Here is a 15,165-nt window from a genome sequence, read left to right on the forward strand (position 1 = left end):
ACTTTTAACGTGGTTGGACCCTTGCTGTCTATGGAGGGTCAGAGAGCTCTCAGATTGAATTAAAAATATCTTAATTTGTGTTCCAAAGATGAACAAAGGTCTTACAGGTTTGGAATGACATGAGGGTGTGTAATTATTGACAGAATTTTTTTTGAGTGAACTTACCCTTCAAAACAAGTCATACAGGTTTAAAATGTAATTTACATTTTGGGGAACAGTTCCTTCAACCTGTGACATACTTTGTTACGTTAAAGTTCAAGTCAGAATACAACCAAATTCGTTCAGAAGAGAGAATATTTTGATCCTCAGGAACCTCCAATATGATGATCCCCTTGTTAAAAACTTCTTTCTATAAAGGCAGCTAAATATTTTCATGTAAAAAAAGACCCATTTATATTATGAAAAATATGTTTTGTAAATATGAATAGTTATTTCAGTTTACACTGTATATTTTTTTTCACCATTAGCGCACTGTTAGATATTTAGAAGTAAAACTATGGCTGTCAATAGAGATAAAATAATTGTGATTAATCTCATGATCTTTGACTGGTCATTAGAATAATTATAATACTCTGTATAATGATAATGATGATGATGATAAATAATAATGTTACACTTGAGTTACAAATTTTCATTTCCATACACCCAGAACACCTTTGCAGCTCCCCGAGGATCCACTTTTCAAATTTTAATCACATTCAGAGCTATATCAATAAGTTATATTGTAGAAACCAAGGTATGTGACCTTTTTTTTTTTTACTGTAGAGACCACATAGAGAAGTTTTATTATTCTTAATTTAAATCAGGAGCAACTTCATTTACATTGTGGGTGGCAAACAGTTTTAGAAACTGAGGCTCATTATTCAATCTGACAATCTTCATATAAATATAGACCCCAGCATCTCTTTTTTAAGCTCGCCAAAAGCAGTTCTACTCTGTAATGTAAACTTAGTTTATCCCCCAAAAATAATGTATCACTTATTGGCCTTCCCGTTTTTAAAGCTCCTAGTTGAGAATCTCAAACCATTTATGAAAGTGCTTTTTATTCAAGTATGAATGTAAATGTCACACAGTTGTGGTTGTTTGTGCCTCAGAATTTACATAAAGCTAATAAAAGCTTCTAATCTTATAATGTCAAAGATATTTCAGTCATGTTGAACAAGCAGGTCATCTGGGTCCTGAGAGGCCCAGGTTTTTTTAATGCTGTTGGACACACTGAAGGATTCTGGATGAGTAATTACCAGCACCTGCTGAGAGACCCATCTCACTACACCGGTTGGAGGAAAAGGCAGCACAGAGACAGAGGAGGAGGTGACGAGTAATTAAAGAGGCCCATGGAGGGATCACAGCAGACAGGCTTGGGTAAATGACAGGTGGGCCTGACACGTTTACCCACCACTGGGCCCCCTTCTGACGCACAGGTTGCACAGAGGGTGGATAAAAGTGAAAATGAGCAGCTAAACTGAGTTTTCCTCATGAATCCATCCCCATCCTCCCCCTTTTCCTCCAAGGAACTGGAGCTGGTCCTCCAGCTGAGCTGTGAAACCAATCCAAACGGTCCTGACCTGATTTTTTTGTATATGAGTTTCATAAATCATCATATCAGAATCTACAGAGCAATGACATGCTGCTAAATTACATTTACAAGAAGCAGTTGAAGGCAGAATTGTATAATAGTTATAGTTAGAAGTTAGAATAGTTAGAGGCTTTACAGATTATATAGATGAAACTTAAAGTAAATATTGTTCTGCTTGGACATTCAAGGCTAATTTGCACTTAGTGTTTTTGCATTATACTCTAGTTATTTACACTTAATACTCTGAATCTTTTATTTGATGCCACATATATAGCTTCTATCAAAATATTAAAACTGTTGAATGGTATAAGTCTCTTATGCTCACCAAGGCTACATTTATTTGTAATAAAAATAAGATAAAAGCAGCTATAATTCAATTTTATTACAATTTAAAATAACTAGTGTCACATGGTCCTACATTTGGTGAATTCAGTACAGATCTTCTAGAGAATATGTGACTCTTTAAGGAATTTAATTTAATTTAATTTTTAATTTAAGGAGACAGAGTAACAGCATCTACATTTGATTTTGGTATGAAATGTGATTTTGGTGAAAAAAAAAGTAAAAAAATAATGTGGAGTTGTGTACATAAACCAGCCAAGATTATTGTGGGTGAAGCCTCAAAGGAAACAGAGTGAATCATAGTGTGTCATGGATCAATAATTGAAATACTGCGTAATATTTTTTCAGATATATGATTCTGTAGGGCATCATGTCTATACTTGTTTAGAAAGATTCAGAAATCAACATTTATTGGAACATATATAAACATAATATATATACTGTATATATAATCCTTTATAATTGTTGTTCTACCATTTTCATTTTTGAATGGATACTGATTGAAATTATACATAATTTCTATATCTTAAATTGATCAATAGTGGCAGTGAAGTTAGAAGACTTTAAAGATTTCTATTTCCAATAAATGCTGTTCATTTGAAAAAGAAAAATCTATTTTGTTATCATAGATAACAAAATAAAAATAAGTGAGTAAAAATAAATATGTAAAAACAATACACAATGTGGTAGACAGTTTATTGTATTTACAGATTTGCTATTTACAAATTATGAAAGGTAAGGTGGATAGATGTAATGATATTAAGTTTTTTATGCAAATGCATGTAAAATAATGCAGAAATATATCATTTCTATGCCAACAAATTAGATTTATTCAGTTTAAATTGATCATTTACATCACTATCCTATCTAACCTGAGCAGTATGCAATTAATAAGAGTGGGCTGACCTCTTGCAGCCCTCCCATTGCTTCTCACAGGGAGACAGCTGGATCAATCCGCATTTCCAGCTCTGGGAAGAGGCTGGAGGTAATAATAATAGCACCTAGACACGCTTGCTATTTATACGCACTGATGTTTTTGTGCAAAGGTGGGCAGATGGGGTTGAATCTCCTGATGTGCGTCACCAATTACCTAGACTGCTAAAAACAGCCCAGGAAATGTGAAAATCCTCACGACACTGGCCTTAAAGTCATCCTGTGATGCCTAGACCTAAGCTAATAGTGCTGTTTTCAATGATAAAACAGCAGCTTCCTCTCAGTGGCTGAGTCAAAGCTGGAGGTATAACCCAAGGGTGACTGTTTCAAAAGAGCTAGAACACAAAATTAGATTCACACTGATACGTTTTAAAGAGTTCAGCTTGCTCTTACTCTTTTGAACATGACGACAGATACGATTTAAAGACTCTATTCAGGGTCCTCCAATGAATAATCATCACAGACAATTAGGATGTATTTAAAACTACTGTCACCTGTGTCATAGTTGTGCATCTCCCGAGTTGGATGACTGAGACATGACTAGAACTGCCTCACAAGTTTGTACACAGCCCACTTCTGCAAGGGCAATGACCCTGAGATATGTGGGAGGTGTTAAAACATCTCTCGGTGTCCTGTTTCTCATCAGCATCTCTGAGAACCGTGACCCTGTAACAACAGGTCTGTGTGTGAACTGTGATAGATATGTTGGGGATGTGAAGTTCTCAAAGTTCTCCCACAGTTTTCACCACATGGAGATGGCTTGCTTGTCCTCTAGAAGAATAGGAACCCCAAACTGAAAATTCAGTCATAGGTTTACGCACCCTCACTTAAACTGGTTTAGGAATGGAGACCGTCAGTAGATCACCCACAGGACTTTACAAGCCTGTCATGCCTTTTATGGTTTCACGCTATTTTGTGGCGTTTAGTAAATCTATTCTTAAAAGAGTTGTTTGAAGCTTCAGATGGGGTGACATGTAAGTTATGCAAACATATTGTTGTACATTTGGTTCTGGCGATTGGATTTAAGCTTCAGAATTCAATACAAGTTGTGTTCATCTGTGAAGATTATCACTATGAAAACCAAATTTGAACAATCATAAACTTTTGTTGGTCACATAGCTTATTTTCTACAATAATGAAAAATTCTACTGGGTTTTTGTCATAAAAAAAAAAAAAAAGTCAAAATCTGTTTTCATATCAAACAATCTCAATGGGAATGCAAGTGAATAGCTTAGGTATTGTAGATCTCCTTCAGCAAAACTCCTAAACAAAAACTTGTTGAGAACACATTATATCTCAGTTTCATTTCTGCCTCCTGATCCACAGGCCAGCTGAAACATCCCAGCAGGCCGTTAGGTCAGAGACCCTGCTAGCTAGCTTTAATCTCATTCATATGGCTTTATTTCCCCCCTCACCTGTTATGCTGCCAGTCTCCTGGAGATATTTAGGTCACTCAGTTACCAGGGGATTTCAATTTGATGACTCCGAGGAAACTGATGGGATCAAGTGTGTCGTGTCCCGACTAAAAGAGTGTGAAAATTAGAGTGAGGTTATTTTTATCAAGATCTTGGGGGAGATAAAATGAGGTTCTTGTTTACTGTTGATTGAAAAAAATGTTCAAGATGATTTGATTTGGTTGAATACTGAGACTGATGATGCCGATTCCTCAAGCATTCTCTACTTGATACGGCTGTTTGTCTGCAATTGTAAATTAATCCAATAATATACTGAATTTAACCATGTATTTTATTTTTATTTTTTTTGCTTTCCAAAATAACAGTCACCATTTAGCATATACTGTAGTATATATGGGCAAAAATTAATTTAATGGGTTTCTTGCATTGGTTATTTTCTTTCACTCTTTGATCAATCTAATATATATATATATATATATATGTGTGTGTGTGTGTGTGTGTGTGTGTGTGTGTGTGTGTGTGTGTGTGTGTGTGTGTGTACAAACATAAGCCTTTAGTACAAAAGGACCTAAAGGTCATGAGCAACATTTGTTCAGGGATGTCCGATCTTTTGACAGATAATGTACGTGTAAGCTGACATTGTTCTGTCAGTATCTCTGCAACAGGAGAGAAGGGTGATTTAATTAACCGTACCTCCAATCCAATTAACGGGCTACTCATTATTTCACTCGTTCTCTCTTAATTTATCCTCCACCTGTCTCTTCAGTGTCTCGTTTCCCCCTTCACATATTTCCATGTCCATCTGTCTACATCTTGTCTGTCCTCTTTTTTTCAGGTGTCTTGATTCACTCCTCCTCTGCTTGCCCTGCCTTGCACTTCTTGCCAGCCAATCACGTGGACAATCAGTATGATTATACAAACAAACGGATCACCCTTCAAATGGTTATTGACATGCATATCAATCAACTGTGTTTGCTCAATAAGAAAGTCTTTAAGTTGACATGCCAAGATATATTGTATCTGAAGTGCTCTGCTCTTGAAGGTCATAGTAAAAGTCATACTCCATTCTGTTTATGAAATTAGACAAGTATGCACCATAATCCGTTTTTAGGTCTCTAATTTTAACTAAGTTATCTTTGGATTCTACCCATATCAGTTCAGCAAACAGTAAACCAAAGACATCTCTTGACACAGTGCAAATTAATTTTGTATTATTGCAGAGAAATCTCATCACACCTAATTTCTCTCAGCCACTGATTTATATAGTTTGTTTACAGCGTTTTCTCTGTCGTTCTGTTTGTGCGTGTGTTTTGCTGCTGCACTGAATATATAATATTTGCTGAAAAAAAGGCCTCAGTTTAGAATAGTCTCAATTCCAAAACAGAATCTAATTTCTCTGTCCCTACAAACCACAGGACTAGTCAAAATGTGCCTGCTTGCCTCGCTGGAGGCTGTTTAGCAAGAGCAGACTGCAAGTTACAGCGAAGTGGACTATTTGCATTAGCGTCACCGATCTAAATTTAAATACATATGCAATGTATTTTTATAGAGTCTAAATGGCGGGTAAAAAGTCTTTATTTCAAAATATTTTATTAAAATATATTACTGTATATTAATACATATTCTAAATATTTTAATTAATACCCAATATAAATCTAAATAAAAAATATATTTCCAAATTTTCTGACATTTTTAGCTTTCAGTGAGTTCTTTTTTTTTCATAATGTGTTTAAAAAAAATTCAATAAAATGAAGAGACTCACCTAATATATTCTGCTGAGCTTCATTCAGAAAACATTGATTTCTTACTTTCAAGAAGTTACTTTCAGTTATTTCAGGCAATCATTTATTTATTTATTTATTTTTGCTTGTTTTATAGAATCTTTTTATAAACTGTATCCGTTATGCATATTAGGCTATGCAATCTAATTAAAACATACTTAAATCATACATTATATTCCCACATTTACAACAGTTATTTCTACAGCAGTCATGCCAGTTTCAGCATCAGTGAAAGTGAAAAGGTTAGTTGCTGCCTTAGAAATATAATTGATAAATAAATTAGTACTGCTATAGGGAAGGTGATGAACGTTCCTGTTTTGCATTCGATTCCAGCTCTCTGTGTGCTAGAGACAGTGTTGCCAGGTTGGATGGATGATTTCCAGCCCAAAAGCTTTCAAAAAAATCTACCCACTCCAACAAAAAGCCGTCCAAAACTTTAGCTGTCAAAATAATGTGATATATGTCAGCCAAGGTTGATACTTCTTAAAACAAAATAATGACTATAAAATAATAAATAAAATGTTAGATAAATTTCCCATGGATCAAATATATTAAAGAGAATTACCAAATATGATTAAAATTTGCAAGTGTTAAAACAGCAATCAAGAAATTAACTAACAACCTTGAAAAAAACACGCATAATTTTTAAAGTCAACGGTCAGAATTTAAATGCAAAAAAAGTGCTCAATATAAATCATCGGAACAAGCATCGTGATTAGGTATTTCACACTCGTTTATGCACACATGACAGTCAAAACTGTGTCATTCATTGATGCATACTGTATGATACACACTGTATCTGTACGATCCAATAATAATAATAATAATAATAATAAATAACAATAACAATTAGGCTATGCACTTTTCTGTCGCGCTACAATTTCACACAGAACATAAAGGTATTTTGTCAAGTACATATTGTAAAACATAATACAGAACTTTGCACAATCAAAACTAACAAGCAGCTTTCAAGGATATGCCAGGTTTAGAATGTTTAAAAGATAAAAATAATTTTTTATTAAATAATTTAAATGTGCTCTGATTTCAGAATTGCAGTGATATTAGAGCCTTTTCATCTTTCCCTCAAAAGGTGCAATTCACGTTTTGAGAGTTAAAACATCCCACTCTTTACCAAGTAACTTATATTTAGGCATTATGATCACTTACTGTATACAGTTATACATTCTAAATCAGATCCGAAATCCAAAATCAATTAGCTCATACATTTTATATGTTTGGAAATCCCCAAACTGATCTCAAACCAGACCAAATTTTGTCAACCTACCCAAGCCAATTTTTACCTGCCTAATCAAATTCTAAACCGAACCCGCACAATCTGGTAACATTGGCTAGAGGGCACTACAGTATGTAAAGCTGTTCAGGAAATAATACATACCTATTGAGTGAATATGGATGGGGTTTACTGGTTCAAAGGCATTGATTTATATTACAATGATTGTAACCAGACATATACAACTATGAATTGGTTTAGGTACACTGGTTGGCACAAGCATATATTGGTCTTGTCAAGTATACATTGCTTTGTTCAATAATAGATTGGTTTGATTGACTATGCATTTATTTGTTCACCTACTGGTTTAGATTAGTGCTGAGCAAAGATATTTTTTTTTTAATCGTGATTAAACGCATTGCTATGCACATAACTAATAATGCATTCAAAAGTAGTGTATTGTGCACCTTTTTCTATTTAAAAGTAGGCCTACCGCTACATGAACAAAAGTGTAATAACATTTGGTTTTGAAAAAAAAAAAAAAAAAAAAAAAAAACATTTTACAGCAGTGTTCCTTTTACATAGTAGCAGTTAGCCTAGATCTAAACTATAAATAATATAATATATATTATATATTATAAAAAAAAGTTTTTATGGAAAGTATTTTATAGTTTGTTAAAAAAAAAAAAGTTATGCTCAGAATCCAGAGCCTCCATCATAAGATTATAACAGGCATCTTCCGAGTAGAGACCTGCATGATCGCGGGACCGATCGCAGCAGAGTGCAGCGCCGGACAATACTTGATGGGCAGGTATAAACTCATGTGTGCAGGATACGGGGGAGAATAATTAGAGTTTGCTTACACTAGGCAATCTAAACCATGCTAATCATTCCATTTAGAAGTCCCTGGCTCAGGGGAAGAGGTGGGCAAGAGCGCAGTTCAGTTATATATAGATCAGTGACTGTGAGCACTAACCGTGCCATCTTCTGATCTTCTGTTACCTGGTGCATGATTGTGTGAATATGGCACTGTGTGAGTGGCAAAAGCAATAGATCTGGAAAGCAATATATTATGAGAGGGATGTGTGTTACCGCATCCCATAAGACTCAAAATAATAAACCACAAAGTTTAAAAAACATTTAAAATAATAACTATTTAAATATTAGAATTAAAGGCATTACAATGTACATAAACTCTGCTAAAATAATGTGTTATGTTATGTGATTCTTCAGTTTGTGGTTGAAATGATATTTCCAGAGAGTGTTGGGGTGCAAACACATACTACTGTAGCTGCTTATCATGGGAAATGCGCTCTACTGTGTGTAAGGTCAGCAGCATCAACCACAGCAGTCATGTTATCAAGGCTCATGCATATGGCAGCTCAGCTTATAAGCACACGTTACTTCAGTACATTAACATATTTAGAAGGAAATGCTGCCTAAATCATAAAAAACACTCCATTCATGCACATGCAGCCTTATATTGCAACTCCATGCAAATAATTTACCTTTAACAAAACTAATTTTACACACATTTGCATGCTCTTTTATTTAAAAAATGTTAATGTCTTTCCGCAGAACCAATTGTGATCAAAGTTCACTTCCTGAAACTACTTCCTTAACTATTACTGGGCAATAACCTCAAACTTCATATTCACATCACCAAATGGCAGATGACCATGGAGTATCAGAACATTTCTAACAACCCTCTGTTTGTCCGTACCTCAGCAGTAGCATCCAGCACTGTTCTTGGATTGTGCTGTGCGCTGGGTGTACCCGGTAATGTAGCGGCGCTGGTCATGCTCGCCCAGCATTTAAAGGATGACAGTTTCACCCCAAAACTGATGCTGAGTCTGGCTGTCTCGGATCTATTGAGTCTGATATTTCTGCCTGTGTGGATTGATGCCCTTCTGAATGGCTGGGTTTTTGGCCAAGGTCTGTGTAAGTTATTTTCCTATGTAGTGTACTGGAGCCTCTACAGTAGTGTGCTTTCTGTCACCTTGTTGAGTGTGCAAAGGTACCTGCAGGTGCTGTATCCACAGAGATGGGCCAAGCTCGGGCAGAAGGGACAAAAGTGGCTGATTTTTGGAATATGGACATTAAGTGGAGCTCTGGGTTCTTATGCGCTTTATTACAGAAACGTGAAGCAGAAGGCTGGGCTTCTACGCTGTTATCAGGATTATAAGAATAAACAAGAAAAAATAGTCATCTTACTTGTCGAAACTCTAGTGATGTTTTTTGTGCCTGTCTTCAGCCTGTTGTGTTTCTACCATCGACTTCACCAACGGATAAATCAGTCAGTTTCCTTCAGAAGCCACAGGCTGACAAAACTGTCTGTCAGGATCGTAGTGGCCTTCTTCATATTTGGGACCCCCGCTATGATCAACAACTTGGTCTCTATGGCAATGCCATGGGAATCAGATGGCAGCAACAATATAACTGGCGCTCTTTTCTTTATTAACAGTTGTGTGAACCCCTTTCTTTATGCCTTCTCAGCTCGAACGCTGCGATGCAGAAGAAAACAGCATTCAGATCAGCCACTAGAAAATCTGAATGAAAGCTGAAGCTTTTCTGTTGGTATACTTCTGTCTAATATTATTTGTTTGCTTTTGAAGTGTGCTTAAAGGTAAGCGCATATTACATTTTTCATCATATCCCATTTATGTTTCCTCAGCTGAATAAAATACTTCTCCATTCCCAAAATATTATAATTATCAAGTAAGAATTCCCGAAACAGTACTATGGAAGCCAACCTTTTGCTTTTTGTATTTTCTTTGTCTTATATGTTAAGGCTGTAAAATGAGCAATTTAAGTAAGCTTTCAATTTTCCTCTTCAAAAGTGGTAAGCAATGTGGTAATGATGAGGCAGATAAACCACACTTGCTCTACTGACTGCAGTTTTCAAAGTTTCTCTGAAGACACAAGGAACTTAAAGCCCTACACAAAGAAAAAGGATGCCAACAAAGACTTCTTCTTTTGCTGAAATTTGTTGTTTGAAATTAATTGAAGACTAAATGAAAGTGGTTATACAACAATTTGTGTCTTTTAAAGTATTTTTTCAAAGCTGTAAATAAATATTTTCATAGTAATATAAGAAAGATCATTTCTTGTCAGTTATTTTCTGTTTTGGTTTAGTTCTGTGTTCCTTGTTTAATTTGACCCAGTTTTCTTTGTTCCCCTTTTCACCCCAACCAATTAGTTCCTATAGTTACTAATTAGTTCTCACCTGTTTTGATTCTGCTAATCACCTGTCTGCAGTTCTTTGTCTGGTATTGTTTGTATGTTTCAGTTGTTGTGTCATGGTTTAGTCTGAGTTTTGCCATTAGATTTATCATCAAAGACTATTAGTTTGTTGACTTTTTGGGGGGGGGGCATTGTGTGCTTGATCCTGCTCATTAAATTCAATTCTTTTAATTTCTCAATTGTCTTTGTAATTGTGATATTTATAGCAATTTATAGTAAAAAAAATAGTTTAAAAGTAAATCTTTTTTTTTTCATTGTAGCCTACATTTTAACTGAAACTGTCATGATTTTTTTTTTTTTTTTTTCTATCTTAACACTCTTAAACTATCGGTTAAAAACATCCCAACTTGGGTTAGGCTGGGTATCATAGGACAAACACGTTAATTTAACCCAGCAACATGTTGATTCGTTTACAGATTAATTTAAATGCTCTAAACATTTGTAATATACTCAACATAACCATTGGTTTGCATGTTAACGTCCTTTATTTTCCTTTATATAATTTAAAGTAGCCTAATTTAAATATTTTTTTTTTTATAGTCAATTTTTTAATGCATACGCCATGGGCTATTGTCTGTATTTAGACTCGTTTAACAAACATTTGAAGTAAATAATCCTGATTCCACCGTAATGGCTCGGGTTCGTAGTCGTGCACGAGCTGGAATCGTGTTCGGTCAGGGAACTGTAGGCTACTGCCGATAAGGGGACATTATGCGGACATATATTCCACTCTTTGCCGAAATATGCCATGACTGACTCCATAACCTTACCTGCCCATAAACGAACGGTAAGCAGCTCTATTTGTTTTAAGGTATGCCATGTGTCTGTACAGGAATTAACTTGGTTCATTTCTTTTGTGCACTTTTAAGCCGACGACAAAGGACAAGCTGAGCAACTTCTCCTTTATATGGCAGTAGTTTCCGTAATGTCCACTCAACTATGATTTTATATGGATCAATATGAGATACTGAGGAGAGAGAGAGAGAGAGAGAGAGAGAGAGAGAGAGAGAGAGAGAGAGAGAGAGAGAGAGAGAGAGAGAGAGAGAGCTGCGCGTGAGCACATTCTCGCGTCCTAGCAGCCAGCTCACCCTTCACGTTTGCTGCACTTGCATCTCAAACTCCGCACCCTAAAGAACATTCTAAACTTCACGTCGTGAAATTCTGATGAACGCCGCGTTCCTAAACATGAGGAACAAGCGGAACATCTGATAGACCCTGAGCAGCAATCTGAATCAGGTTGAAGTGAGAGGAGGAGATCGCATCTCCACTCTGCGGATGATTTGTTTGCGTTGTGCAATTATTTCCTTCAGAAGTGACGAGTGGAATGAGCTGTTTTTACACATTGGTGGTTTCACTGCAGCATGGGAACAGCCGTGTCCAAGAAGAAGAATTTAAGGAATGATGCCATTTCTTCTGTTGCCGCAAAAGTTCGGTGAGTCTCTGGAGAACACACGCGCCAGAAACGCTATTTGTGAAGGCATGCTGCACAAAACTATGACATCTCATCACACCTCATATCATGACGTTTCCTTGGTGACGACTGTAAAACACTTTGTATAGCTTGCTAGCAACTTCGTATCAAAATATTAAGTTTGACTTAAATTACTTTTTAGGGTTTTTTATGATAAAGTTAAAGGAGGAAAATATAAAGTGATTGCAGGATCCTTTAGTCAAATAGGGTTTATAGGGTAATATAATAGTATAAATGTACCTACCTATTTTAAAAAAGGCCAAATATATTTTTAGACCCCCATGAGCCGCCACTGTTTGTTATAATGAGGATGAGTGAGATTGTTGTTTTAACATTAATATTACTGATAGTGATGATGATGATGATATTTATGTTATTATTATTATTATTATAAGGTTGTTTTCAGAATTCATACATTTAGCCTATAGAGCCTGGTTATTAGGCTTTAAACAACAACAACAACAAAATATTTCTTGATCATTATTGTTTTGTATGTTGTTATTTGTTTTATTAATTATAGTTTATGTAATTTAATACAGTTTTATTTAAATTGTCGTTTAAGATTTCGTTTGCTTATCAAACAACGTAAGTATTCATTAGACTGATGTTCTATGACAGAGTCATGACATCACTGTCACAGCTGGCGATATTTTTACAGTCATCATTGGCTAGAATATTTGTTTAAATATATCATTTGGAGTTTTGTGACGTGATTGGACCCAACCAACGTCATTGTGTGCCTTTGAAAAGCTTCCCAGTCAATCAGTCAATCAGTTAGTCACTCGTTCATTTACCCATACACTGTAAATGACCATTAACAACCTACTGAATTCACCATGACATCACTGCTGTCGCCAGACTTCTGACCGTCCCTTGAGACTCACTCCATGTTACAGTCACAGAGTGATCACATTCTGTATTCATCCTCACTCTATAATTCATCTGTTTAGCTGGGTGGTGCCTGACCAATTCAGACTTAGTCGAACAGCACTTTTTAGAGCTACGCAGTGAGTGATTATAGATCTACAAACCTCCCAGTTGTCTCACAGTTGACATGTAAATGTCTAATTAAATATTAAGAACACATGCCGTTGTACTGGAGGGAGGCTGTTTCTATAAAGTGGGGAAATTCCTAAGGATGCAGGATCATGATTTTTCATGATTTTCCAAACAAACTGGCCAATTCCGATATCGATTTCCATTTTTTTTTTTATATTTAATAGGCCAAACTTTTGGCTATTGAAAACAATAATGGTAACCATCTGAAATTAACGGCAGTAGCTAAACAGTAAGTAGCCTACAATCAATACAAACATAGATGGTACAGACATCAGCATTTAGCTTTTGTTTTTTAAATGGGCTGTAACTACATAGAACTGGTCTTAAATTAAAAGATGAACTGTAACCATGTGAAATTAAAAGCAACAACTGCATAGTTCTACAATCCAAACAACACAATCAACACATTCAATAAGAGGTTTCTTAATCAGCATTCAGTATTTGTTTTAGTTTTTAAATTTGGTTTAAAAAAGCTTTACCAGTGTGAACAAAACAAGTATGCTATATAAATACATTATTCCAAAATTTTAAAATCAAATAATGTTGGTGTGAATAAAACAAAGATGCAAAGTGTTTCATTCGTCCAATAAAAAAAGGGTAATGATTCACATCTATATTTTTTTACTTGAGCCAATGAAAAATAAATAACTACCGTATTTTTCGGACTATAAGTCACACCTAAGTCTAAGTCGCATCAGTCCAAAACTACGTCATGACGAGGAAAAAAAACATATATAAGTCGCACTGGACTATAAGTCGCATTTATTTAGAACCAAGAACCAAGAGAAAACATTATCCCTCTCACGGCTGTAGACGGTAAAGTTTTCTCTTGGTTCATTTCTCTTGGTTCATGTAAAATTAATTTTCATAAATAAGTCGCACCTGACTATAAGTCGCAGGACCACTTATAGTCCGGAAAATACGGTATTTGCTGAAGTTAAAAAATATAGATGTGAATCATTACCCTAAAATTTTTTACAAATTTTTAAGAATTACAGGTACAGTACGCTCACGCAGGGAAAGGTTGCTGTTTGCTTCCTGCTATCTGTGCCTCAGACATGAAGCTTTGCACTTCAAGCACAGAACGGCTGCCCGTTTCCTGCGCAAAGATTTCAAAATACTTCCACACAAATTACATGATAGCGAATGATACCAATGTAGTCTGTGCACGCGGGTGCACTTCTGGAAAAATCGGCAGAAAAAAAAAGACCAAAAACAGGCTGATTGCCGATCGCGTATTTTAAGCAAAAACCGTCTGGTTCCGATTTATGGCCGGTCAACTGGCGCATCCCTAGAAATTCCAACTTTTAAAGGACAGTCTGGCGCTTCTGACTCACAGTCTGTAAGTATGTTTACATATTTAAAGAACATGTGACTGATGATTCAAATGTGAGTTTTGAGCAGTATGGAGTAGCACTTTTTATTTGTTTTTTCTCTTATCACAAATTCAGGTTTTATGTTCACGCAGCGCGATACGCAATGCAACATGTAACAAGACAGTATAAGTCATTATAATCAGTAATTATGTCCCCACTGGATGCAACAAATGCCTCGTTTGTAATGGGTTTTATTGGTTTGGTCTGGTCGTGCTGGGAGACGGCATCACAGTATGTTAAGGGGCATAACATTTCCATCACAAGTTAGAGGCTTTCAGCCAGTCACAATGCACTAGATAGCTGGCCAATCAGAGCACACTTTGTTTTTCAGAACAATGAGCTTTGTAAAAATCTATGTGTTTCAGAAAGGCAGGACATAGAGGAGCAACAATAATGTACATTATGTGAAAATTATTTTTATTTTATTTTTATGTTAAACCGCATAAACGCATTACATTACACCAAAAACACCAAATAATGTTCTTTTTATCAATGTCATATGACCCCTTTTATATGTTTAATATGTGTGTGATGATGCTTAGAGTTAGAGATGCTTAGAGATGGTGAGACTGGAACACATGGTTTTTTTCTGTCTTTTTGTAAATATTTTATGGCGTTATCGGGTTTGAAAACCAATAAATATTATACTCAATATTATTCTACAATATTTATGATATATTTTTATTTTGTTACTGAGACTCATTTTTAGATATGTTATTCAATGACATATTCATTTGT

The 15,165-nt window shown here is 35.5% G+C and overlaps 2 protein-coding genes across 5 annotated transcripts in view; both read left to right on the forward strand.

Moving 5' to 3' along the window:
* Positions 1-8,957: 8,957 nt before the first annotated feature.
* On the forward strand, positions 8,958-10,456 carry LOC113069097 (leukotriene B4 receptor 1-like). Its single transcript, XM_026242075.1, has one exon. The coding sequence runs from the start codon at positions 8,958-8,960 to the stop codon at positions 9,840-9,842; it is 885 nt and encodes a 294-aa protein (XP_026097860.1). The 3' UTR covers positions 9,843-10,456.
* A 1,102-nt stretch (positions 10,457-11,558) lies between these two features.
* LOC113073780 (NMDA receptor synaptonuclear signaling and neuronal migration factor-like) overlaps positions 11,559-15,165 on the forward strand; it is a 29,741-nt gene continuing 26,134 nt past the window's right edge. For all 4 annotated transcript variants that reach the window (XM_026246548.1, XM_026246556.1, XM_026246555.1 and 1 more), the window contains exon 1: positions 11,559-11,953. In XM_026246548.1, coding sequence (XP_026102333.1) covers positions 11,883-11,953 — 71 coding nt within the window. In that variant the 5' untranslated portion in view covers positions 11,559-11,882. The remainder of the gene's footprint in view (positions 11,954-15,165) is intronic.

This window comes from Carassius auratus, chromosome 5 (assembly GCF_003368295.1).
Source record: "Carassius auratus strain Wakin chromosome 5, ASM336829v1, whole genome shotgun sequence".
NCBI lineage: Eukaryota > Metazoa > Chordata > Actinopteri > Cypriniformes > Cyprinidae > Carassius > Carassius auratus.